The 27,257-nt window shown below is 45.3% G+C and overlaps 1 protein-coding gene across 1 annotated transcript in view; it reads left to right on the top strand.

Annotated features, from left to right (window-relative positions):
* Positions 1-27,257, top strand: part of ankfn1b (ankyrin repeat and fibronectin type III domain containing 1b) — a gene marked incomplete at both ends in the record, with an annotated part of 81,424 nt that overhangs the window by 53,464 nt on the left and 703 nt on the right. The window contains 7 exons of the mRNA XM_079182891.1: positions 8,343-8,465; positions 20,808-21,027; positions 21,226-21,433; positions 24,698-24,895; positions 25,624-25,737; positions 25,866-25,963; positions 27,020-27,110. Of these exons, the coding sequence (XP_079039017.1) occupies positions 8,343-8,465; positions 20,808-21,027; positions 21,226-21,433; positions 24,698-24,895; positions 25,624-25,737; positions 25,866-25,963; positions 27,020-27,110 (1,052 nt within the window). The remainder of the gene's footprint in view (positions 1-8,342; positions 8,466-20,807; positions 21,028-21,225; positions 21,434-24,697; positions 24,896-25,623; positions 25,738-25,865; positions 25,964-27,019; positions 27,111-27,257) is intronic.

Genomic DNA, 27,257 nt, shown 5'->3' with positions numbered 1-27,257 from the left:
ACTTTGCCGGTTTTTCTTCTCACCAGGCGGCCCCACAGAATTGTCCTTCACTTAACCTCACAACAAAAATATGTTACTGGCACCGCTGCTCAGTAGGAACCACAATGGTGGCCAGCTCAAGCTTTCTGCACTCCCTGTGTTTCTGTAATTCCCATTACAGGAGCCCAGAGGCGAGTGGGATGGATGTGCTAAATCTCCCACGGCCGATAACACGAAGAAACTTTTTTTAGTTCGGTCCTCTCTTAAATGTTTAAACCACAATAACTTAAGTTTCGACTCTCATCCTCAATACTGTTCCCTAAAGCCGAGCAGTGTCCAAACACTCCCCGGGTCAGGAGCGCGGGTCGCGGAGCCAGGCTGGATGACGCACATTGACTCATTCAGATCGATCGCCAACGCCGGGTCGACCCACGTCACGTCGTCTGTCTCAGAGGGGTATTTGCTTGTGTGGATGTGAATGTGTTTCCCTCGATGCCCGACACGAACCTTCTCTTCTCCTCGACCTTATCCTAGTAACTTAAACCGTAAAACCTCACCTCCAACTGTAAAATTTGCTCTGGACAAATGTTTACTTTCGAGGATTTTTGCTATCCTTAAGATAGACTTTTTTGGTTCTCACAAATGCAGAAATGCGAGAAACCCAGTACACGTCTCTCTCTCCCTCCTCGAGGTTCCCTTCTCCTTTCCAGCATAAATAATCCCCTCAGTCTGCTGGCACGACCCTGATTGGAATCCCGACGCCGCGCTCAATTGTGGGTTGATGGGGGGAAAGTGGGTTGCCCTTTTTTGGTGTGTGTATGTTTAAAGCTGTTTCAAGACCATAAACATCACACCAGAGTGATGTCCACCTCCATCAGGCCGGGCCTCTAAAAACCATGTGTAGAAATCAGGCTGGCACACACACATCCACAACCGTGGGCTCACATCGGCTCTTCAGACTCGCACTCTCACATTCGCTCCTTTTATTCACCATTCCGCGAAAGTGGGCCATGAACCCCTTTCAGGCCGGCCGCAGTGAGTGTGCCGATGCAGGGGGGGGGGGGGGTTAAGATCCAGGCTCCACGGGGTTTTATCAGCTTTTCTGTGTCCGAGAGGAGACCAGCTGGAGACTTATGTGGAGTTTTATGAGGAGATTGTGTGGAGAGTTATGAGATTCTGTGCAGAATTATTAATGGGTTACAATGTCATGGGATGTTGCGCGACTGTTGTCAGGTTCCCGTCGCTTTCCGACAGCAGTGATGAGGCTTTCAGGGTCCCATCAGATAAGTCCAGCTCCCCGGACACTTGAACTGTATTATGTTACTCTGTGTCTTTCCTGGATTGTGGCCCACTAATAAATCAGTTGTAATGCTTCTGCTCACCTTGGATTTGGGCTGTAACTGATGAGGGCCTTAGTGTAGGTGTGTATGTGTCTGTTGGCACTGTGTTGCACACACTGCTGCGTGTTCAATTGGGTGTTACCACATCTATCTAGCTATTAAATTACCCCAGATCGGGTTCCTCCAAATCACCTTATTATCTCATCCCACCAAACTGAAAGCGAGTGGAAAGAGAAAACTATCTGTGGCACCACTTGCTTTGCTCTTCCCCTCCATGGCACTCCAGCAACAGCCTCTAACAGTTTTGCTGGCTTCCATGCCACTGTCAGCTCAATTCAAGATTAATTTGACTGCGGATCCATCATCTGTATGTCTCACTGTGTTGAGTCAGCCTTGTGGCACACATCAAACGCAGATTGGGACACATAGGGATTGGTATCAAGCCCAACACCACAGGGAGCCCGACCGAGAGCGAGAAAAAAAAAAAAAAGGGGGCATTGAATTCCTCCCTCATTTTTGTCTCCCTGACAAATTCTGTATGTGCCGATTCCGTGGAAAACGGGAGTGAGCGAGAGCGTCGCAATGAAAGGGAGAAAAAAAAAGAAGAAGAAGATGAAAGTGTGAGTGTGACTCAGAGACGTGCAAATGAGGGGATGGAGGGAAAGGAGCCGAGATGGAAATATCTCTGTTTACCGTTGTGGGTGGACGGGCAGCATATGAGAATATGTGCGTAGGGTGATAACAAGAGTCCCCTCCTTTGGCACGAAGCTTTAAGATTCGATCATTAGCACTCGCAGTTCTGGCAGTTATTGTTAAGATTCGTTTGTCAAAGCGGCTGTTAAACGCCTCCCCTCACTTTTGGACCCATGTGGCTGGCAGAAGAATTATCCCTCTCAACATATTTGCTCTGTGACAATAATGCATTATATCATTTCGATGCATTATTTCAGGCAATCTCATTGTAATAAGAAGACAGCCTAATTCATTCGACCCCAGAGTGCGTCAGGTGTTATGCAACAGACTATGCTACGATATTGCCTCTCATTTATTGACCCCCTCGCTGCCACCAGCGATTACACATCATGCTTTGAGCGATTCAGATAATGTACTGCAATCGTATCACAACTGACGGAAAAGCCCGTTAGCTTAAAGAAATATCCGTATGTTTTATTGGCGAGGCCTCCGGAGGGTCCAAGTGAAATAAAAGCAGCCTCCACCACATAGAGAGACGTACACAGACATGGGTTTGGATGGAGATGGTGAATGGAAAACAAGGCCTTCTTTGAGCAGATTTTAATTAGCAATGTTCATAGCCTGGCTGCGTGCTTTTATGATTGGACCACTGAAAGCCTTTTTGTTTGCCTAATGAAACACATTGAGGGGTATGTTCCTGAATTAAACCGCGTCTGTGTATTTGAGCGCGCACGCGCCGGCAGCCATGTGCGCTTGCATCCATTTCATTTGCGTGTCTCTGTTTTTGGCGTATTAGACTTCCATTGGCACGGATAAGAAGCCATAGCAGGAGACGGAGATGAAAGAAATCCCAGCACTTTGTTTTTCCTCATTTCCAAAATAGTTGTTTTAGGTAGGCAGCCATTGCCCATAATTGCTGAAACAGGGTCAGGTATTTGTCTGTCCTGCTTGTGATTTACTATCCTGTCTGTGCCTTAGTAATCTGAAATAAGATCTGTGGTTAAGGGCAGCCCAGCCTCAGACAGACCACATAGATTGTGTAATGCATTGCATTCTGGGGTCCCTTTATAAACACGTCTAACACAAAACCCTGTCTGTGAAGCTTTGCTGAGCATGCTTCTCATGTTATTTCCCATTAATCAAATATGTAAATGGTATGAATAGTATCATCCAGGAGGGCGGTAATGCAAAACCTAGTATTAAAGAATAATAGTATTCATTAGAAGAACATTTTTCGCTCCAGCGAACAAGGTTTTTAATAATTTATAATTAAAATTACGGTCAAATTAAAAACATTTGTATAGGTTTTCAAAAAAAATCACTTGTAGGTAAATTGAATTATGAACATATTGTGGAATGAGACTTGTTGATATCTAAACCTAGTTTATAAATGTGTCGTAACAGTGATATAAACGAGCCCTGCAGCTCTTAAACGTCTTTGGATGGTGGTGTTTGGTTTTTGCGAGAATTCCACGCAGTCTTAACTCTGCTCTCAAATAGCAGTGGGCTACTGAGGCTATGAGCGGGGGGTCAAAGTGTACGGTGAGCATGAACAATGAGTTCTTTAGCAGAATTTGTTGTGCACATGAATACCTCTGAACAGTTAATTGCTGCCATGGCAACAGTACGGAGAGGGTAAGTGACATTAGGTGAGCTGTTTGCAAGAAAGCGATCCTGCGGAGTGACAGTGTGAAAGTGTGTGTAAGTAAGTGTGTGTGTGTGTGTGTGTGTAAGCGTAGGTCAACATTTTCTCCGTATCGCCACACAAGCCTTTCAGTGCTGACAAAAGCACTCTTGTGCTGCAGGATTGGGGAAAGTTACTAATGCTGGCAAGATCATAATCTAAGTCACACTGCAGTGAGGCAGCAGTGGGCTTTCACAGTGGAGGGATATATTAGGAACATTATTGTATCTTGTAGTCACTGGGACTGTACAAGGGGTATTTTATGATAAAAAAAAACAGTATTAAATACAGAAAAGGTGGAGATTTGACTTTTATCTCAAATCAACCAATTAATAAATATATACTATACCGTTTTTTTATCATGATAAAAATAGTTATTATTACTTGTAGAGCATATTTAAAGAGTAACACTAGTGCTATGAGCTAAATGCTAATGTCAGCATGCTAATATGTTTACTATTATGACGCTAACATACCATGTAGGTTTAGTAAGTTAGCGTGCTAACATTTTCTCGGCGCATCTGCACCAAACTTCATGGCAATCCATCCAATAGTTGTCGAGACGTTTCACCTAGAAACGACAATGTCAACCTCAACATGCCACTATACCACTGACATCAATAATGAACAGAAGTTCTTATGCAATTACCCGCTTCGTACATCAGAGACAAAATCGAAAAAGCGATGGAAATGGAAAGCTTCCGCTGCGGAGCTGCGGTCCATTGTGTGCACATCGTGCAGTGGAGCATCGCTGAGTGAGACATTGCCATCCGTTCTGCATGTGGTGTTCATTGAGAGAAGGTCAAAGTGGCTGAAGGGTGAGATGGGAAATGACAAGGGGTTGACACACACAGGTATGCCTTCATTGGCTTTGTAGGATTTTCCTTCTAAGAGGACAGGGCATTCTGGCAGGTGCCTAAGCACTGTCTGACTCTTATATATATATATATATATATATATATAGAAACACATTGGTGCTCTAGGTTAAGAGCTTAAATGGTCGCGTGTGTTTAGGACGGCGTGGCTTCAAGGTGACATTATAGCCTCAGTTCTATAAGGAAACGCAATCAATCACTGATTTTATAAACCGTAATCAACACCAGGAAAATGAAAGAGAAAACATAATTCTGATGAGAGGATAATCGACTGGGATATCCTGAGTGGGTCTCCAAGGGGATTGCATCATCACAGTGTGTCTGCTGTGATGATGTTATCGTGGGACAGCTGCATGCGGCGGAGCCAGGGGTCGAGGCTCTCAGGGAGCCAAGAGGCAGCCGGTTGCCAGCAGATCCCCTCCACTGAGACCCACCTGCTTCACATGTCCATTTTCCCTCTAAACCCCTCAAAGGGATTCCCTGAGTCCTCTTCTGTGTCCACGGGCCCCCCGTGTCTTTGAAGCCATGATCCTATGTGTTTTCATGGCATTGAAGTCATTATCCTATGGTCATGTCGTGTCATGCGTTTGATCCAAAAGTTTGTTTGAAGTTTTACAGGCAACTTTTAATGTAACTATTGGGCATCGGCCAAACATATTAGATCTATGTAAACCAATGCAATTATTAACAACCAATGGTGAATCACCCCTGTGGTCTATTTATGAATCTGTGAAATATACAGTTCATGGAAAGAGACATTAGCATCAATGGTCGTCAGTAGCTGGCATGCGCAGGGCAGTGCTACTAATTTAATTAAAAGCCCTTGAAGAAGAAGCCCGGCCTAACTTAATACCATCAATTAGGGGTTGCTCTGCCATCTGACGAAAATCCCACACCCCGTTTGTGTGATTCATACAGGAAAATATGCCTCTTTGTCTTCGAGGTCAACCGACTCTTTGGAGAAGCTGGCGCGGGGTCAGGAAACAGTAGTTGAGGGTGTAGGAGTGGGAACGAAGGCAGGAGGACCGGGGAATTGTTCTACTAGATAAGCCATAGCATGAGGTCATTTTCAATGAGAACTTTTGTATTTTCATCTCAGCTTATCACATCGTCTTCATAGTGCAACAGCTGGTCCTACGAGGAATCGGTTGTTGCAGCATGAGAGAGTGTGCAACAAGAATAAAATGTGTCCCCATTTAATATAGACGGAAAAGCTTTTCTTAAATATATTCATTGTAAAGTGTAGGTGCTTTGATTCTGTGCCCAACGGGGCTCCAGACTAAAGTTTTGTTAATACTAGAGTGTGGCAGCGCGGAGCGAGCCAAGTTACGAGCACTCACATGGCCTTTATGCTTCAACGATGTCCGTTGCAGTGTTCTCTGAACCGCCAGTACAAACAAAATGAGTGTAACCGGCGAAACGTGTATGGCACTTAATTTGTCTCAACCCGTGTCCATAAAAACCAGACGCATGCACACAGAGCGAGCAGAAAAGCATTTCCACTCCGCGTGCACAAATGACGATCACTTGTCAAGTTGACTTTTGAGACTCTGGAGGCGGAGATCAAATAGACAGTGGTTGGACGTGTCTGCTCCATAATGATCGTCATGCACTCGCATTAATGCGACCACGTGAAATTGTAACTCGCACACTAATAAAAAACGTGTTGGTGTGCAGTGTGGAGCCCTGCCCAGGATCATTCTGTATCTAATATTTATACTCTTCGTTTGTCTCTTTGTATGCCTCCGCGCCGTGGCGTTACGTTATCGGGTTGTCCGTACGTCTCATTGAACAGGATATCTCAGGAACGCCTGGATGGACTCAATGAACTGATTCGATTTTGGTGGTCAAAGATCAAGGTCACTTATGTCTAAAAGGATGAAATTGTGAAGTGATGGCATTTTGGACAAACATGGATAAAAACTGTTACTTGACCGTGAGGCGGTTATTCTAGTTTGCCTTTGTTTTTGAACTTGCTGTTCGGAGAACTTTGATTGATGATGCCTGTCAAGGATTCTGCCTGTACTTTTGAGAGACGGATGCAATCGAATTCTGGCAACAAAGCAATCTTATTACATGACATTTATTTTGATATCAGTTCGTAACGGAGCAGAAAATGTTCCAGGCAAGGCAGCAGAAAACCCAGCTGGCATGAATCTTTAACTTTAAAAAAGGGTTTCACTTTCCAAGGTTCCCTCAGTCTTTTATTCACACCTGTGGGAACGTTTACAAGTCTCCATCCCATTCAATCATTCTCCCAGATCTGATCTGTCTCCCATAGACGTGACAGGGCACTCAGACCTTCTGTCCACTTCATGAAATAAAGCCCTCTTCTGGCCAAGAACGTATGATTTACTCATTCAAGGTCATGAATCAATGCTAAAAAAACGAGCACTATGCCAATTTGGCAATTGAGTTAGGTGAATCTGGACGCATCGCCGCACTGTCATTTATCCATGTCACTGCTCAGCAATCAAAGTAACCGCATGAACTATTGTGTACGATTTCATCAATCCTGTTTTTATCAAAGCCTTATGTGAAATGTTATTTCTGCAGCATCTTACATAAACTAACGACAGCGATGGCAGACTCCAGCGTTTGTTTGTGAGTGGCAGGGCGCACCCCAGTAGTCTGTGCTCTCCTCAATCCAGCCATCGCTGCATTATGTCTCCAACAGTGCTCAGCATGGAGACTAAAACGCTTTTTGGCTCAGGTTGAGAGGACGTCTATGGATGTGTGCGAGTACGCATGAGTCACTATTAGGGATCATTTCATCATTTCATAATGAAATGGAAACAGCATGTGTGTTCGATTAGGTGAGCGAAGAATGCCGCACCATGCTTGGGCATCATTGAATGTATTGTTGGTAATACCAGAAGGGAAATTCCTTAAATTATGAATTTTGGTCCTTTGATTTACTTTAAAGTTATCCACGGGTTTTTATTCACTTTGGCTACATTTATATAAACCTTTGCTTAAAACGTCTTGTGAATTTTTACACTACATCACTCCTGTGCTCCGGCAACGTTCCTCTGCGACTCCGGCTCTTTGATAGAGGATATTATTACGTTTTAATTAGTCCCCACTGTTACCACAGCAATATTGCAAAGCTGAGTCTCATCAAATGTATCCCGGGCTGGAATGGAAGAAATATTACATTTCCTGTTTTTAATTTCGAACGAAAAGTTGAGCTGGGACATTGGCAGCCCAGTAGAGGAGATTAAAATGTGTGTGACTTCACTTTATTTTTTTTTCTGTGAAAAAGATTTGGAGAAAATTAGGCAGGAAGTATGCGGCTTTCCCTGAAACCCAATGTTTCCTCTGGGAACTGCAGCATTTTTACACTGTTTATCAACTTCATGGACTACATGTCCACTGAGTATTGGGATTTCTGCAAAACTGAGTTTAGTGAGTTTAGTTTGAGACATAAGGGAATCCATTCTACTGAGACATTTGTGTTCTCCAGCATCATTTAACCTTGGCTGAACATTTTGAGTTTTTTGGCAGAGGATTTCAGTAGTCCTGTAGATGATAAACCCACAGTACGAATGTCAGTCCCTCTGTGTGTTTTCTTATTAGCAATTCATTATGCTGAAAACAAAGGCACTGATGTTACCTGCTCCTGAACTTCTATGCAAGAATGTGTAATGTATGATAAGGCGATATGGTGCAGGACACACGGTTGGTCGAAGATCTCCCACGCAATGGGCCGTGTCCAAACCAGCCCATAGAGTCTTATTCTGATCCATTTGTTTTTGTTCTGTCCCCAAGGTCAGAGTCGGGGATCTCCAAATTTACCCATCGTCTGTCCCTCAAAGAGCGTGTGGCCAAAGGAGAGAAGACTTCCACGGACAGACCTTCATCCTACAGGAGACGATCTCTAAGTGTGGACTGGTAAGACCAAAGACCATCTCCTAATCTGCTGAATCAAATTCTTTCCCGATCCCTAAGGTTGTGATCGTGTGCTCGGCCCTCACTACTTCAGGCTTTTAGGTTCTTAGACTGTGCAGCTTATGAAATAAGACTTCATCAGGCGCAGGATTTTGATTTTAATCTTTGAAACTAAAACCGGGCCTTGCTATGATTTGTCTGTGTATCAAGGCTGAGGTTGATGAGGATTGGGCGGCTGGTGTTTGGGGCGGGGTCAGAGAGTGGGAGGAGTGGTGATGGGGTCCCTGCTCTGTCTCTGCGTCTGGGTTTCGTTGGAGAGCGCCAAGCAGCTCCAGTGGCGCCGGCTCATCTTGCTCTTGTAAAGCTCCAATCCTCAGGCAGCCGATGAAAGGAGTTTGAAAGCTTTCCATCACACGGCTGCCTTCCCTTCCCCACCCATGAGACTCCCTCCCATTCTCCCCTCTTGTTGCGCGGCCTCCACTCATTTATCTACCCATCCATCCTGCCGTCTGTCCGTCTGGCCTCCTCCCCCCTCGAGCTTCCCGCTATGTTTTCTTGGCTCTTCCTTTATACTTCTCTCACCATTGGGAAAATAGCCCCAGGTTACAGCGGATCTTACACTTCCTGTGCACTTCATTTTGTCAAGTAAAAAAAAAGTCCAAACAGTCACAGGTCGAAACGGTTTCCAGGTTTCTAATTGCTGTGCGGGGACTACAGTAGCTTTTCAGAGGAGTTACTTTTGCGGTTTGTGGAGTTACAGGTGTGGGATTCTCTGAGGTCCCATCGAATCATGCGAGGGCCCGGTGTGAGGTCTTACGAGGTCTTTTGTCGGCCTCATGAGACCTACTGTGTGGTCTCGGACTGACGTTGCGATGTGTGGTCCGCCAGCAGAAATGTGGTGTTAAGTGTATGCGCGTTGGAGTGCATGTTCAGTGTGAGGTCCTCTACTTTAACAGCTTCGTGTTTTCCTCCCATGTTGCTGGAGAGGGGACCTGGCCTTTAAAGTTCAGGCCCTGATTGATGTAGTCTGGTTTTAATGAAACACAGTGGGTAGATTGGACATGCTCATTTACGAGAGGGATGAGGGGGGGGGGGGGGGGGCTCGGCTACAGCTGGATTCTGACTTTCTCCGGGGCGAGGCGCCGTTACAGGAGTGTGACTGGTCTTTTGTGACATAATAAACAAGGGACCCCAGGAGGAGAGACTCGAGGTTGAGGGCTGATTCATGCTACTGGGAGGTGAAACAAGGTCGGTCCAGCTCCTGACAAGACCAGCGAGGCTTCTGTGGAATGCACAGTCATCAACGCGGTCGACGGGAAACACGTGCGCTCGTAGTGTCTTGAAAACGCCCCTTGAATCAGTTGCATTTTTTGAATTCTTCGACACTTATAGCACTTCCTGTAGTCTGTCCGAGGAATATTGTTTTGCTCACAAGTAATTCTTATCACAGAGCCGTATGTTTCGAAGTACCATACTCGTCAAATGTGTTGCATTGGAATGTGATTGTTAAATGCCACGAGGCCCGGCTATGTGCACAGCTAGAAATATCAAGGTTAAGTTGCGATTCCCATTATGTGACTCCCTCGTGGACCGTGATGCGTTTTGTATCTATCATCAGCTGAGAAATAAGAGTACAGTTAAGATAGAGCTTTAGTAAATAGATGCCGGTTATATAACTGTTGATGCCTCAGCGAGTCTTCTGTTTCCTGAGACAGAGGCCGTAAAAAGCACTGGGATGTATTTGCCTCTAATAAAAGTGAAATGTAGCGTTATCAACACTTTTAAATTCAGGTTTAATTATGTTTTTCTGCACATTGCCCCCTTCCTTTCACTCTTTAAATCAAAACTTGTAAGACTAAAGTTACACAAGGATTATATTAAATACCAGGCTGGAAACCAGCAGCCCTCCGCAGTAAACCAGTTTAACACTTTACTATCTATTTAGTGGACCATTGCCGTTTATGTCGATTCAAGTCAGATACCCAAACAAACTGTGACCATTAAGGGAGTTCTTAGCCAAGGCAGCACATATACAAGCTTGAAACAGGAGCTGTTTTGTAGCTTTATCAAAGTCCATGAGAGCTGGCAGGGCTTTGGGAAAATGCGATAATAAAAGATAATGGTGGTGTTATTGTTATTGGTAATCATAGTAAATGGCCTCTAGAGTATGGGTGGAGAAAAGAGTAGAAGGAGGGGGTGAGAGGGAGCGCTAAAGGGGAAATAAGAGGGTATTTTCTGCCTGTTAAGATTGCTGAAAAGATATGTATCAGAATGAATAATTACAATCTGGATCTGGTACGTCTTTGGGTGAAAATGGTGGCCTTGTGCGCTTCGATAGTTCCGGATAAAAAGCAATTTTTACTCCTGTCATTTGAGAACCTATTTCATTTTTTCTTGAGCCCGCTGCTGACGCTACATGTCACTAAGACAATTGTTTGCATTATGAGAACATTAAGTTCAATATCTAAACTAATCCACTCGGCCTTATCGGTCAGTTTCCCACTGCCGGGTAGAGTTGCTGCCTTGTTTCTTGTGCGTGACGTGGACACGGGAGACATCCAGTAGAGTCTGAGAGTCAATACCGGGTGCTATAAAGGGACACTGGTTGTGTTCCAGCGCAGGGCCAGTAAATAAGTCTTTATTTCCATATCCTCTCATAGTGACAGAGAGGCAGTTCCAGCCCTTTGTCAAAACCCCCGAGTACAATGGAGAGGCAGCCATGTATGTCGGCCAAGCAGTTTTTATTTCCCATAACAGTTCCCCCGCAGTACGCCTGGAGAGGAAACTCTATACATAAGTACTTAAACATCAACGTGTACTAGCAATCGCCACTCGAACCAGATCCACTTCATAAATTAACAAAAAAAAATGAAATTTTAAGTTGGTCCCACACCAGTAAGTATTTTATTGTGATGTGTGTGGTTATGCAGTGTGCACTGGAGTGTTTAAACCCCCCCTACATCCCCCGAAGGCCCCTCTGCTCTGCCTGGTGCCACCCTGTCTTCAGGGATAACTCGGAGCTGACAGCACTCTTCGGATGACGTCCTAATTTCGATGCCAGGAGAGAAACCAGCCTCCCCTTCCCGTAGTTGATATATTTACACACACACACACACACATGCACAGAGTGGTAGAAGCTCATGTCTGATTCTCTCCTTGATATTCATGCTCACACACATACATGAGCAAACACACATTGTAATAGTTAGGACTGTGTTGAGTTGGGTGTGTAAAGGGGGAAGAGGGGGTTACCAAGTGCTAATCCTTATGAATTGAGCACAAAGGGAATAAAAAAAGAACACGGAGAAATCACCAAAGTGTTCGTGGAAAAAAAGAGGGCAAAGCTCAAGGGGCCCGGGTGTAAAGTGGTTTTAGACAGTGTGCCACTCGCCTCATTTGGTTCTAATTCGATTTAATATTCCCCACTCTTTCTTTTTCATCCTCCTTTCATCCTTCAGATTGTTCTCCTTTCTTCTGTGGCTGAGAGCTGTCAGTTCAAACAAGAGGGACAAAAAAAGAAGGAGGTTATAGATCCCTATAATTTTTCTTTTTCGACATTCTGCTCGGAACACCCCGTTAAAGATCACGACAGCGGGAAACTGATCCCTGCTTGTGCTGGAATGTCACTTTTTTTTTTTACTTCTTCGTTCTGGCCGCATTAAAATGACATGATTCTTTGAATGTATTAACACTAAGAAGCTTTGACACATACATATAAATGGTATAAGATAAGATGCAATCTTGGGCTAGAAAGTTTTTTTATTTTTCACGGTTTCACTGAAAATACATTATAAATAGTGTCGCTATATGCTATATATACACACATCACAGGCAAAAAGGCTATTAGAGATCAGAATTTCTTGTCAGTGTGCAGGTGTTGCTTATTTCATCACTGAAAATACATACCATTGATTTACATCTGTGGCTTTCAGTCATATTTTATTAATAGCTTTTTTATTGACAAACCCTTTAGGATATATATCAGGAACATTTCCCCTCAGAACAAAACTGTTTACTTGCGCTGTTTTTAGCTGCCCTGCTGAGTTTGGACTTCAACTGCTTCTTGGCCTGTAATATTAAGTTGTTGAGACTGAGTTATTGGCGAGATGAGGTATTATAGATTCCAGTCCACACAAGGGAGCGGAATTTCTGCTTACCTCTCTGCTTTTGGATAGGCCTTGTGGTGTTCTCTCTCACAAACACGGACACATTGCACACTCACACAAATGAAGTAGATCAAGTACACGCAGGCACAGAAAAACCTATGTGCACACTGCAGACATGCATGCACCCACACACAATATACATACATACAATGTGTCCGCACACTCACACACGTGTCTTCTTGACTCTGGATGCTGTGGGCCGCACTAAGGGAGATTTATGAGGCTGGCTCCCTCTTGTCCTGTGTGTCTCCTACTTGATACTCTGGTTTCCACTCCAAACCTCAACTCAGCACACAGAGAGACAGGGGGGTTGGGATGGAGGGCGGCGACTGAAAGAGAGAAGTCGGGGTCGGGGGGACTAGAATAGGTAAGAAGAGGAGGAGGGAGAGGGAGTGAGAATAATTGAGAATGAAGTAGATGAAATGGCAGATTGAAAAGATGATGGAGAGCGACAGCTCGAGTGAGTGACGAAGAGCTCTGAAAACTGGACCGTGGATTTGGAAAGAGAGACGAGAGGTTACGAAATAGAGAGCATGGGAGAAAAAAAGCCAGTTAATGTGGTGTGGTGTCTGTGTGTGTGTGTGTGTGTGTGTGTGTGTGCAGAGACAGACAGCCAATGGGTCAGAGGGTTAGCGTAGCTCCATGTGTTGCTCATAAGCTGATAAAAGACAACCGAAGCTGGGGAAACTACACACCCCTCTGCCTACTTTCTCTGAGTGTGTGTGTGTGTGTGTGTGTGTGTGTGTGTGTGTGTGTGTGTGTGTGTGTGTGTGTGCGCGTGTGTGTGTGTGTGTGAGGGTTGTATTCAGGTTCAGAGGCAGAAAGAAAATCGGCTGGGGACCCATGAGGTTTGTGGTTTTAAACTAGTCTTGAGAAAATGGTTTACAGATTGAGATAGGAAGCTCAGGTACAGACCTCCAGACCCACGTCAGTGTACTCAACAAAGAGTTTTACTTACTCACTTACTGATGTCAATCCAGAGGAATTCTTTGCACTTTCTTGCTCTTATTTATGATATTTTTTTTAAAAATCAGCTGACAATGTTTCCCCCGTTTCCCTCACCCGATCAGATTACACCACAACCTTTGTTAGCCAATCAAATTGTTGATCTGTGTCCGATTGACACGACCCGCATCCACCCGTCCAGTTTTGCATCAGAGCAAGCTCCAGAGTGTGACCAGGTTTGGGTCCATGAAGCTCATTGTTCTTTCGATAGTTTACCACCGTACGTTTCTAGACTCCCTCCATAAGAAATGGGAATTTCACAATGGGGTCTAATGGACCATTGATGAGTTTCAGTTACGGCCGTGTGAGTGTACATTCCAAATACTATCTCGTACATGTCTACCATCCACTTTTGTTTTTGCACACTGTCGGGACCATGTGGGGTGAAGCAAAGAGAGAGGCCGGCACGTACAATTTTGATTCCTGGATTTTTAGTTATTACTTTTGTACTCACCTGGCAAGTTTGTTTTGGACATTTGTTTATTAAAATCACTGTGTATCATCGCTGTCTGCTCTCTGCATTTGGGTCCATCCCCAGTTGTCTTTTTGCCCCACCGGGACAGTAATCATGTTGTTCCACGAGGCTGAGCTCTGTTGTGTTTAGATCCGTCACCACAAATAAAGTCGACTTCATTCTTTAACTTTAGACTGTATTTTATCCGTGTCGCGGCTTCCGAACCTGAATTCGCCAGTCGGGCTTCTGTGTGATAAAGTTGCAGTTATGTACTTATTAATAATCCTATAGATATTAATAATTGTATCAATATCAATCATTTCATTTGTATACTTGCTAATAACCAAACCCGCTCCTGCCAGATCCCAACAACACACACACACACACACACACACACACACACACATGCACACGCTTGTCAGATGAGTTTGTGTTATCACGCAGTAACAGGCTGCCACTCTTTCCACTCTCACAAGCATCCATCCATCTAGCCTAATCAGGAGCGCACATATTTGTGTGTGAGCATGCACGTTATCCTTTTTACAAAGGATTTATCATAGTCAGGAGACTAAACCCCCCCCCCCCCCCCCCCCAGCCAACCACCTCCCTCCATCCCTATCCCAGATAAACAGCCGTGGGACTTTAAACATGGCGCCCGGCCGGCGTGTGACTGAGAGAATGGGCCAACTGGTGGCTTCAGTGGCCAGGGGTCGCCCCCGCCCCTCTCCTCTCCCTGGCTGGGTGGGTGGCATATGGCGGCCCAGGCAGGGACCCCTTTGGTGTGTGACACACACACACACACACACACACACACACACACACACACTGTGAGAGACACACAGAAGGCCTGGAGCCACCCAGGCTGGGCCCACGATCGCCGTGGGAGACATGGTGTCACCAAGCCTCTGACAGAGGAGGGGTTGTGTGTGTGTGTGTGTGTGTGTGTGTGTGTGTGTATGTATGTGATCCCACCTTGGAAGCACCCGCCCCCACTCCTGAGAACGTCGGCCGCTGTCCGCCGCCATATCCCCATGGTGACTCCGCTGTTGTCCCTGCTCATCAAAATTAGAGAGATTTACCTCTGCGTGCACACACAGCACATGCACACACACAGAGCCAACAGGTGGCAGGCCTTGCTCGGCACAGCAGGCCCACTTCAAAGGTTAAACATACAGCGGACCGCCCACTCTTTCTCTGCCGTTCCCCCAAGGGAGAAGGAGAGGGAAAGTGAGGAGAAGAGGACAAGATAAAAGGGGATAAGTGCAAATAGGAGATAAAGATAAAGGGCAGTGGGAGCATGCGGTACTCTATATTATATACCTGGTCCAGAGTTTGTTTTCCGACCCTCCAGTTATGCACACAGCTCACGCTTCAAAGTGAGTCCGTTTTGAATTGAAAGCATACGTAACAACAGAATGCCTTCAGGGTTTTCCACTTCAGTTACTTTTTGACTAACTGTGACAAACAGCAGATGTGAACACGCCAACCTGAGTACCAGGGATCTTAGCACAGACTGAAGCATACCACAGTCAACCGACGTTCCGGGATTTTTTGCTGCATGCGTCACACACAGAGGAGAGAGGTCAACGCTGAACGACCAATACATACCGCCTCAGAACAACAGTGCAAAGATATTGTCTAGATGTAAACGTGGAGTCCGTGGCTTTATCCTGTCTGGCATCAGTTGTGCTGTCTGCTGCCAGTGGTGCAAAAGGCTGGCTGATGTTTCCTGCTTGTTATCAAAAGAGCACCATTTAAATACCACAGTCCATGTGAACGGTACATTGTGTTTCGGGCCAGTCTACCACTTTTCAAAAGCACAAGTGGTAGGACTATCTCTATCCGCATCTCGCTCTGTAGAGCCGCTTGGGGATAAAGCGGAAAGGGGATGTTTTTAGCAAATGTATACCGCTGAAACGATAATACAGTCGTGCACACACCCGATACGTCCCTCATTAAAGTCCCATCCGTATAATATGACCCCAAAGAGCCGTAAGAGGGACTCCGATCGTCTCCTTGGCTGTGAAAACAAGAGAACCCACGACACAGGGTTGTACATGTGTATGCTTTAATGTGTGTATGTCTGCATTTGTTGTGTTGCCATCTCAACTTAGTGTGCATGAGGGGTTGGCATGGCATTATGTTGCCTATAAGCTGATAAGAGCCAAACAGAGGGGATAGCTATATGAATTCTTGTAATACCCCCCCCCCATCCTTCTCTCTCTCCCTCGCTCGCTGTCTCTCCCTCTCCCTCTGTGCCTCCAGCAGCCTGCCTGCTTCCAGCCTGTCTGGTGCCAAGACTCAGATTTCAGAATTTCCTTCTACAAGCCACATTTAGAGCAGCCAGCGTACTCTCTCTGTGTGTGTGCCCGCGTGTGTGTGTGTGTGTGTGTGTGTGTGTGTGTGTGCAACTTTCTCCTCTCACTGTCTGCCTCTCTGACTCCCACCACCCTGTTTTCTGCGAGCACTGTCCTTCTGGTGCCGCTCTTTGCCTTTTCTTCATCTTTCTCTCTCTCTCTCTCTGTCTCTCTCTCTCTCTCTCTCTCTCTATCCATCAACCGAGCTCCACTTCTTTGTTTATTTTGTGGGACTTAAACTATGCAGACAAACGATACAATACATGCCAGCTAATATAAATGGTCATTTGTGCCTGTGTGTAATAAACAGGATTAGACACACACCAACATACAACAGGGATTTATGTGTTCTCGTGGCAGTAAACTAGCCACTGGTGAGAAGTTTGGTAGGGGGGGGGGGGGTCCTGTCAGCACACAGCTGACCTATAGTAAGAGACCTTTTGACACACTGTGATGGAATAGCATAGGATGGAGTTGGGTGAGGAGATGGAGCAGAGGCAAGAGTAGAAGGAGAAAGGTGGTGGTAGGTGTTGTGAAAGAACAGATACATTAGAAATAAACTGATTAAAACTAGTTTTGGCCAAGAGCATTGATGTAAAAGCTTTCTTCTACACAGCTCCAAGCCTTGAAGCTTTTTTGGGACAAATATAACTATGTTCTTGTCTAAAGGTTGCATTGTGTGCTTTAGTGACTTTCACATAAATGTATTGCCGTGCCTCACTATCAAAATATCTTAATGTGTGCTGCCGTTGCTAATTTGGTCAGCAGTCCACGTAAAGTCTTTCTCTGGCACCTCCATGCTCATATGCATACACACCCATAAACACATGCCTGTAGGTATCCCACTATGCGACACAACGTGCTTTAGTGTGGGTGGGTGTTGTGAAGACATTTTCCATTGTTTATAGCTTAGAATAAAGTTATCTATATTTGTAGAAGCTCTGGCCAAGAACATATTTTCGGCTCCCATTCAAGTTCCCATTTGCCTGAACCATTTCTGAACAATGAACTGATTTAAAATAGTGATTTCAGTTTCATGTTATAAACCCGACAAACAAAATTGAGCTAACAGAATGGGCTAGCTGTCTAAGGCCTGTGGATGATTTCATTGCTAGCTCACCAAGATAAGTATTTTGGGAATCAAATCTTATTGGCAGCTGAGTCAGACGTGTGTTTCTGTGTGTGTGTGTGTGTGTGTGTGTGTGTGTGTGTGTGGTCACCCCTGTACTGTTGACAACAGGTTGGAAGGTTTCATTGTTTCTTGATTGTGTAATTTATATGTTGCAACATAAACTGTGAGCCGTCAGACTAAGCAACATTTTCCACTCCGCTGTCAGTTTGCAGATTTGCTTTGAAGGTTTCTGAGATTTCCCTCCGCACACAACTGTTATGAGCTGTTATGTGCATACTTGCGGTTGCTCTTTAGCTCACACAAAAATCTCGGAAATTCTGCAAGTTGGGAATCAACTTTTTTTCTTCTTTTTTTTTGTACATTTTCTTAAGTCACAGGTTTTTCCCATCTTGACTTTAAGGCAGTAATTGTCTGGACTCTGTCTGCAGATTTTATATGCAGTCTTTGTTTACATGTGACTCACTGTCTGGAGGACTAAGCTGTTTGTGTAAACATGCCGATACAACTAATAAAGCCAATGCTGTGTGTGTTTGTGTGTTTGCAGTTTGGGGGTGTTGATTGTTTGTCGGTACTGATGCAGTCTCACTGCAGACTGGGTCTATTTGATGTGGGATTGATCGGGGGCCAAACATGAAGCCTGGCTTTTGGAAGAGACTTTGGTTTCCCAGAACAACTGTTTCCTGTTTCCCAAACCTGGTAAAAGTGTAGGAAATTGTGTGGCATAGACTTAGTGTGTGTGTGTGTGGGGGAGATATCTTGGAGCTTTTGAATCTCTAGTCATTTATTCAGGTTATTGTAACAGTGGTAGACCCTATTTTTGATACTAGCATTACCTCTCTATTTAGTATTATTAATCATAAGTGGCGGAGTCCGCCATTCTTGTGCCGGATTCAAATTGCCTTCCTAAACACGCGGGACTCACAGGAAACGCTGCATGCAGGTAATCCAGCATTGTCATTTGCACTGCCCTAAACGCTGCATCAGAGCTGTATAATGCTAACCGAGCTTTTCTTATTAACGCTCGGTCACGTTTAAAGCACTCACTTGCTTTTTCTCTCTTTCTTTTGTGTAATTAGTGTCTCACGTGTCGGATGCAGCATCTCTTTGAAAGTAAAGACACACGCGCGCGCCCTCCACCACGTTACACGCTCCCTAATGTCGTCACAGAGTGATAGGGCACCATCCTGCCGACAGAAAAAAAAGTTGCCTGTTCCATCTCAGGCAAATAACAATAAGCCTGGGGCTGGATTCCAATGGGCTTTCTCTTTGAAATGGGATACCGACACGCGTTACAAATATATCTCTTGTTTTATCTTCCGGGCCAGGCCCATGGAAAAATTATTCCAAATACCTGCCGTGCTTTATCTGGAACCCTGGAATAGGTTAGGCCCAGCCGGGAACACGAGGATGTCTAAAATAAGGCCTCTATTACGGGATGGAGTGGGGATGGATGGGACGGAGCGGGAAGGGACGGGGATCGTGGGTATTTTAGGTGTATCGGCCCTGTGAAATAGGGCTTGTTGCGGGGGCTTGGAGCTGCTTTAAAGTCTACTATGTTGGCCGCCGTCAGCTGTTGTACAAACTGCATGTGTTGGGGGAGGGATTTTGTGTGTGTGTGATGGGGGGGGGGCTCACACGTCCATAGCGGAGCAGGGGTATAAATAAAAGTTTTCCTACAGATGTTCTCACCTTGACAAATCTGTTCTTGGCCTTAGTGCTACTTCTTGGCAAATGGCCTGATGGACCAATGTAACTCAACCTTTATTTACTCTCCTCCACCTCTCGCTGCCCGTTGCTTTTTAAGAACATTTGCATCCGCGGTATTAAACCGATGATGTTTTCCAGAGAGACTGATAACAGGCAAGCATTTTCCAAGGACTTGAGCGGAAAACGTGACTCGAGACAAACATGTTGACTGCTGTAGGCAGTCACATCATGATCTTTTGGTAACTGAAAGGTATTTTTAGGTCGACCAAAAGCTCTCTCAGCCCCCATTTAAATAATATAGTAGTCTTCTTTATCTCATTTTTTCCGAACAGTCTCAAAAATTGTTATATAACCTACTTACGCAACTAGTTACTGACTTTCAGTTCCCATCGAAATCTTTTTATTCTTTAAGAACTGGTTTCATAATTAATTGAGTATGGATGTTTCAAGTGGGTTTGTGATGCTAGAATGGAAAGTCAGAAAGATTCTTCTATTGTCAAACTGCAACAAAAAGATAATTCAGAGTAGAATCAAGGTAAGAAGAGAGCCGTTAGTGAGAGAGGAGAGGAGGGGGGGGGGGGGACAGAATGTGGGAGATGATGGGAGGTATATGAGAGGCAACAAGTAGATAAGGGGAATGAGTGAAAGGTCAAGAGCCAAGGGAAGGAACAGAGCAATGTAACAGAGAGGGCAAGAGATGATAGGAAGGGAAACAAGCTCCTAAGATGTTAGGAGACGAGAGAGAAAAGGAAGGTGTTGAAAGAATTCATTTATCTCTCTGCCTGTGTTCGTTGGGACCTGTCACGGAGTCCGTCACCATCACTTGTAGAGTCCTGCTGATATTTCCTTCAGCGGTCGAGGGTGTGTGAACGCCACGTACCAGACTCACCCTAGAAACTCACTGTCATCTCCATAGTTCCCATGGCAGAATGGGGAGAGGGGCGGCATAGTCGTCATACCAGAGAAGCCAAGACACCAGTGGCGAGAGATACTGATAATGCCAGCATGGTGCCCATCTGGCAGATCAGTGTCATGTATCACCATGCCATAGATCAGTGGTCCTCAGCCAGGTGTTTGAACCATCTTCCCAGGGGGTTGAAGATCATTTTCTCAGTTTTATGAACTATGTAAAGGTTTTTGTTTCTGATAATCAAAATAGCTAAAAAAGGTAAATGGACAGGCACTGCCTTACATATTGTTGTATCAACACTACGCATTAAATGTGTTTCGACAATTGATATGCAGAGCCGATATATGGTACAATGGGAGTCATGTAAGACACTGATGCCTTTTGCGCTTCAACCAATATTGCCAAATTGAGCCCAATGGCTTCATGGTGCCGTTTCCCAGAGCCAGAATCTAAACCTTAGCATGTGTCTGTGAGCGCAGTGATCTTCTCTAGGGGTGTACGCTCTTTGGATTGGAGAAGTACTGTGTCCATGTTCTGTGCAAAATGCCATAGTCCGCTCTCTTCTCTCGCTTGCAGTATCCCTCCTGTCTCTCACCCATCCATCTCTCCTCCAGGGCTGACTCTGCCAAGATGACGCAGCCCATGAGGGCCGAGCAGGCCCACCAGCCGGCCCCAACCCGCAAGTCGGCCAGCCTGTCCTCGCCAAGCGCGGCTCGCCGCCTATACCGCAACTTGTCTGGAAAGTTCCGTGTGGGCACCAACCCCCCTGCCCTGGAGGACAGTGTGGTGTCAGGACGGGGAGGAGACAAGGAGAGGCTGCGCAAAACCACCGTAGTAAGTCAGGGAGAGACGGGGAAGGAAAAAATAATAAGCCCAGGAATATTGTAGTCTAAAAATAGCCTGAGGAAACATATAGACTTGGAAAGTAAGAGAGCCTCAGGTAGTAGCATCACGCACCCATCTCACTATTGTAGAAAAAGGTATCAGAACGTAAGCTTCTTTTTTTTAAACTTCTCTTTCTTTGCGTTACAGTTCCAGAGTAACGAAGCGTTGTTTGAGGCAGTGGAGCACCAGGAGTTGGACCTGGTGCAGCTGCTTCTGTCCCAGTACAGTCTGGAAGAGCTGGACCACAACACCCCAAACAGCGAGGGCCTCCTGCCCCTCGATATCGCCATCATGACCAACAACGTGCCCATGGCCAAGCTGCTACTGCGAGCTGGTGCGAAGGAGAGCCCCCACTGTGAGTAGAGGAATGCGACGTACACCTGTGGCACCAACGCAGTCACATGGGGGATCGTTTCTAAACTACAGAGCCTGTGACGTACTCTGTTTAGTTCACTTGCTGTGTAGTTGCATCTGATGTGGCAATCACGTGTAGCACACACTGTAGTGTCATGTCACTATAATGTGTTGCAAATGATCATTTTCTTTCATTTTACTGCAAATCACAAACACCCACTTTGCTGGAGTGTGTGCTCACTCTCTGTGACTGATTGAAAGGGAGGTCGACAAAGTTGCCCAATGCTACTATTAAGCCTGTTGTTACAGTCTGTGCGCACAAAGATAATTAGAACATTAAATTGATTCAAGTAGCTCAATTCATTTTGTTTCTTGTAAAAAAAGATCCAAGATCTTCAGGGGTTTGCCTCTAACAAGAGCAATGTTTCAGTATTTAATCGTATTTCTCCTTGTGAAGTCTGACAGCTCTTTAGTTTGGAGTTTGGCTGGTCTTCACATGAATCATACCATAGCAAATGCTACCTTGGCTTTGAGCAGGAAGCAAGTCGATTTGCCCGATGCGTTCGCCAATCAAACCGTGTGTGATATATGGAAAAGCCAAAAGTAGTTGTCAAGTTATGACGCCAGTGAGGCCCCCGAACCACATATCTGTCACTTACCGACGGATCAGTTATCATTCTTTTCCTATTTAGATTTCAATCTTTAGCACGGCTCAGAACTGATACCAGACCGGAGTTTGTTCGGGGCGTCAACGGCCTCTTGATGGGATCCAACTGTCAATGTGGACGTCGAAGCCGCTGCCACGGCAACATCAGCTGCTTTCCGAAAGCAACCGCAGGTGTTGCCCGAAGCAACGACGCACACACAGCTAACAGCACAATCTCTCTTCGTGCATACCAGTAACACAGTCATCCGCATACTACAGACAAACACACGCACACACACACATGCACGCACACACACTCTCTCTTTCTGTTGTGTGCTGGCAGAGAAAACATATTAAAAGTGATGAAGGGGTGGTAACCATGATGCAATATTAGTCATCTTCATAAGCACTGTCTGTGATCCGCTGAGCCCCCGCTCCCTTCCTCTGTTAATGATTAGAACTCGCCAGTGAGGCTCCTCGGCTGTTTGTGTTTGTTCTTGCGCGCACACACACACACACACACACACACACACACAGACACACACAGACACACACTCCTCCAGAGCTGAGCCAAGCGTCTTATAAAGGTATCATTAAATTGAAAACACTTGAATGGAAAGTGATGTTTACTGAAGTTTGCTCTTTGATTGTGCTCTCTCTCCAGAACTCAAATAGCTCATGAGAGAGAGTGAGTTGTGTGTGTGTGTGTGTGTGTGTGTGTGTACAAAGGACTGAAACACAAAGAAAGAGAGAGAACAACAGCACATAAGGAAAGTAAAGGCTTCTCTTTTCATAAGCACCTACTAATCAAACTCCATCTGAGGAGAATTGACATCAAAGTGGCTGCAGATTTCTTCCATGCGCTTTGAAAGGAATTGACTCTGATGCTTATTGATATTGACAGGCTTGACTACACAGCGTGTGGTTACCAGAGAGACAAAGGCAGATGAAGACTATCAAACAAATTCTCCAAAGCAACTTCATATTCACATTATAAATCCTTCGGTGGCTTTTTCAATAGGACAAAGGCACTTTAATGTGCTGTAGAGGATCCCAGCCTCCATGTGAAATAAGGACAAATCAAGACACACGTACACACTTGTGACAGCATCTGGACCAGTTTCTAGCCCTGGAAGGCCTGGAAATGTAAATCAAAATGGACCTTTGACAGATATTTCCATCCGTCCCGGAGTATAAAGGCAAGGATTCCTCCAGAAATGTTCCCTAACTTAAGTCCTAACCCCCGAGCATGGCATTACCTGTTTCAAAAGTGACAGACAGCCTCTAAGTCTTCACACAAGTGGCTGAAGAGGACAACAAAAGTGACACCCAGAAGAGACGCTCCGATTCAAAGAGAAGCTCACAGCCACTGAGGAGACACCGAGAGAGCCGCAGAATTAAACACCCAGATGGACATTTTGACACGGGGCTTTAAACTTACTGTCAACAGTGGAATCTAACGCTCAACAGTGGAATCTACAACGAACAAACACAGACCACACAGACTAAACACAGACACACACCAGTCCCAAACACTCCCAGACTGACCAGCCACCAAAGAAGTACAGTACAGTGTGCTACTGTCCTTTTTCACCGTAACAGCTTTACATTTACCTGATTTATACTTTTATTTGAAGGGATCTGTCCACGTTATGCCACCACCAGCCACTATCACACTAACCACACAGTCATGATTTTGAATAATTCCACTCATTTTCATAAAATAACTTCAGTTAAAGGATTACGTGAGATAGAGTTTTTGTTTTGTTTAAGTAAACATCATTGTTCACATTTTAGTAACACCCAACCCGCTCTCAGAAAAACATTCCTCTGATGGAGACTGTGTGAGGCTGTGGCATATGATATAAATAGATGACTTATACACATTTTTTCCACAAGTGTTGCAGAAAAATACGTTGACAATGGCAGTTTAAAGTGATGCTTATGCATGTTCCCACCATTTTGCGCTCCCTTAAAACCGCAAAAAGAAGAATACTCCTCCCTCTTTTGCCCCTCTCACTTTCATTGCCACATTTGGTGTCATTCTCTAGGTGATGTCATCCCTAAAGAGGGACTGCTTAGTTAAACGAAGTTTATTGAGGAATTTGCCAGCATTTTGGCAAACAAAGACATTAAAAGGAGTTCCCGCAAAAGCAATTTCAGTTGCTTTTGTAGGCCACTTTTTGCAGGCCACTGCAATATCGGCATAGCCATGTGCACTTGATCAAAGTAAAAGCAACACAATATTTACTTCTCTAATTATGCTCGTAAATGATTTTGTGATGAACACATGTTTTGTTCCTGAAAACATCCACAATGGTGTAGTTCTACTGCAAAACAAAAGCGATGTTTTTGAGAATTTTCACTATCGTCGATTCACAGTATTTTGCATTTACGCTTTGAATCTTGGTTGGAAAAAAAAAAACAGCCCACTCAAATGTATAATCCACCATTGCTTAGCTTTGAGCTGCTTTTACCGACTGTCTTTTTCATGTGTGAATATAAAAGCATTTTTTTTTTTCAGACGTGCCCAAGGGTGATAAAACTCTCCATTTAACACAGTATGCGTGTGTTGACTGTATTCTCTCTCTCTCACTGGCTCTCGCACGCGTTTCTCAGTCGTGAGTCTGGAGGGCCGAGCGGTGCATTTGGCCACCTTGGTGCAGGAGGCTGAGCAGCGGGTTTCGGAGCTTCAGGCCCAGGTTCGGAGCGAGGGTCCTGGTGAGCGGGAGGGCTCTGACCGGGAGAGGCAGCTAAAGGCCTGGGAGTGGAGGCTCCGGCTCTTCCGACGCATGCAGACCGGCTTCGAGCATGCTAGTAAGGCTCGGAAGACGAGCAGTCGTCTTTGGTTTTCATTTTTTGCTCCCCTTTTTCTCTGCTGGCATTCTGTCTGGGCCGAGTTAATGGCTTCCACACTGGAAAGCCGAGCAAAAGACTGAGTGTGTGTGTGTGTGTGTGTGTGTGTGTGTGTGTGTGTGTGTGTGTGTGTGTGTGTGTGTGTGTGTGTGTGTGTGTGTGTGTGTGTGTGTGTGTGTGTGTGTGTGTGCAAACATAACACGCCTGTATTCCTGCTTTAATTCTTTATAGGCTTTTCATGACACGCTTAGTGGGCAGGGTAGACAGCCACCCCCGAAAGCAGACTCAGTCACACGCACACACTCCTCCCTTCCATCCAAATTTGCACTTTGATGCAAAAAAAAGCTCGTTCCCTTGTTATTCTATGTCAAAATGATGTTTGTGCAGTTACAATCACAATCACTGACATCCTCGCTTCTTCTCAGTTTCGACTGAGTCAACATTCATTTGCGAAGATAGTCTATTCCATTACTGACTTGACACTTTTCCCATTTCTCAAACTGAGCAATGCCTTGTGCAACAGACCAGGAGGACTACATTATGTCATTACAGTAAACTGCCAGTTGCATGGGCTCGCTCCATTCTAATGGTAATAATACGCAGTGACGGCTTGTGTGTTTGCGTGTGTTTACCTGCCTGTCCCTCCACTTACGTTTGCTTGCCATAATTCTGTCTGTCTTCCTTCACAGACCCTCCAGACGCACCCGGTGCCGTTCGCCTGTCTGTCAGCAGCAGCACCAGTCTAAGGGTGGACTTCCAGGAACCCGTCTGTGTCAACTCTGCTGTGGTCACCAAGTACAAAGGTCAGCCACCGTGCTCGTCCCACCGCTTCAGATGAGCGTATCCTGGAGTCACAAGCATTTTTAATACCAATACATTTCTTCTTACGGTATATATTGAAGTTAATATATATGTTTGTGTGTATTTGCAGTGAGCTGGAGCAGTGCTCCTTTATTAAATCCTTTGCTCGGTGAGATGTTGGTGGAGGACACCACTCTGCTGCAGTGCAACATCCCTGGACTCACTTCTGTAAGTTCTGCCAGAATCTCCGTCTCCACTTTATAATTGACGGCCTGAGCTGTTATTCAGTATGATGCATCGATCAGCGGGAAACAGGAAATACAGACGTAAATCTCTGCACTAGAAATACATTCGAGACTTGTTTTGAGGGTTTGGATCGAACATCTATCCGCGTTGTTTTATCCTCCCCTGCACATCACGCCATTTGTGTATGAACCCGTTGTCCTCTAGTCTTGAAAGTCAGATAATCATGTATTATCTGGTAGTTTATGGGTGACACAAAGCTACACAAAGAACCACTAAGCTCTAGCTTTTCCAGCTGTTGGTACTGACTGATTTAAAATGTCGAAGCCATTCATCCACACAAAGTCCCCTGATTTTATTAACACGCAAGCTTCGCTTCGGTGACATATGAAGGCATTTCCCAAGTGACTCTTCTTTCATTACAGACATCCAACTCCACACAAGTTTCAGTCACCATCAATCCCAAATGATTGAGTGTGTGTGTGTGGGGGGGGGGGGACTTATGGCCTTGCTAAAAAAAAAAACAATTGGAGAACACAGTTTATTTGTTATTTGTTGAAAGTCTTGGCTCCTGACCATTCACAAGCAACAGTTGCAAAACAGCCTCCAAAATCATGGAAGGAGCAGCTTGGTAGCCTGCCACCTGATTTATGTTTGGCATTTTTAAGCGGGCATGTAGACAAATGGACGCTCCACTGGTTGTTTGTTATTGTGTGAGAGAAACCCCTCACCCCCCCCCCCCCCCCCCCCCCACCCCCCCCCCCTTTAAGACCCCTGCTGCCAGCCAAAGCTCACTCCTGTCACATGACAGGGGTCAAGGCGGGGTCAGGAAGTGTCGGTGGCTGGTTTGATTGATCTGGCTGAGAAAGGAGAGACAGAGGCCTGCTGTCTGCAGACTGGGCACCGAGACAGACAGAGCCATCACACACACACACTGAAATGACGACAGACAGCGACCTAGCAGGAGACAAACAGATGCACCGACTCATACACATACATATGTATGTGGTGCCTTAACTGTCATGTGTCCTGTCCTTACAGGGGACCTATTACTATGTCCAGGTGTCGGCCTACAACATGAAGGGCTGGGGGCCTCCGCTGGTTTCCATCCCTGCCTGCGCCGCACCTTCCAGTAAGTGTGAACGCATACGTGTGTGTTCATGTATGTGCCGAAGTATTACATAAAGCAACACATAGCAGTGCCGGTCCAAACAAGAGCCCTGAGGGCTTTTGGCTACCTTCACTAAATTAACACCACTGAAAAAAATTGTTTTCACAC

The sequence above is a fragment of the Pholis gunnellus genome (genome assembly GCF_910591455.1).
Source record: "Pholis gunnellus genome assembly, chromosome: 21".
Classification (NCBI taxonomy): Eukaryota; Metazoa; Chordata; class Actinopteri; order Perciformes; family Pholidae; genus Pholis; species Pholis gunnellus.
This window is presented reverse-complemented; position numbering and strand designations above follow the sequence as displayed.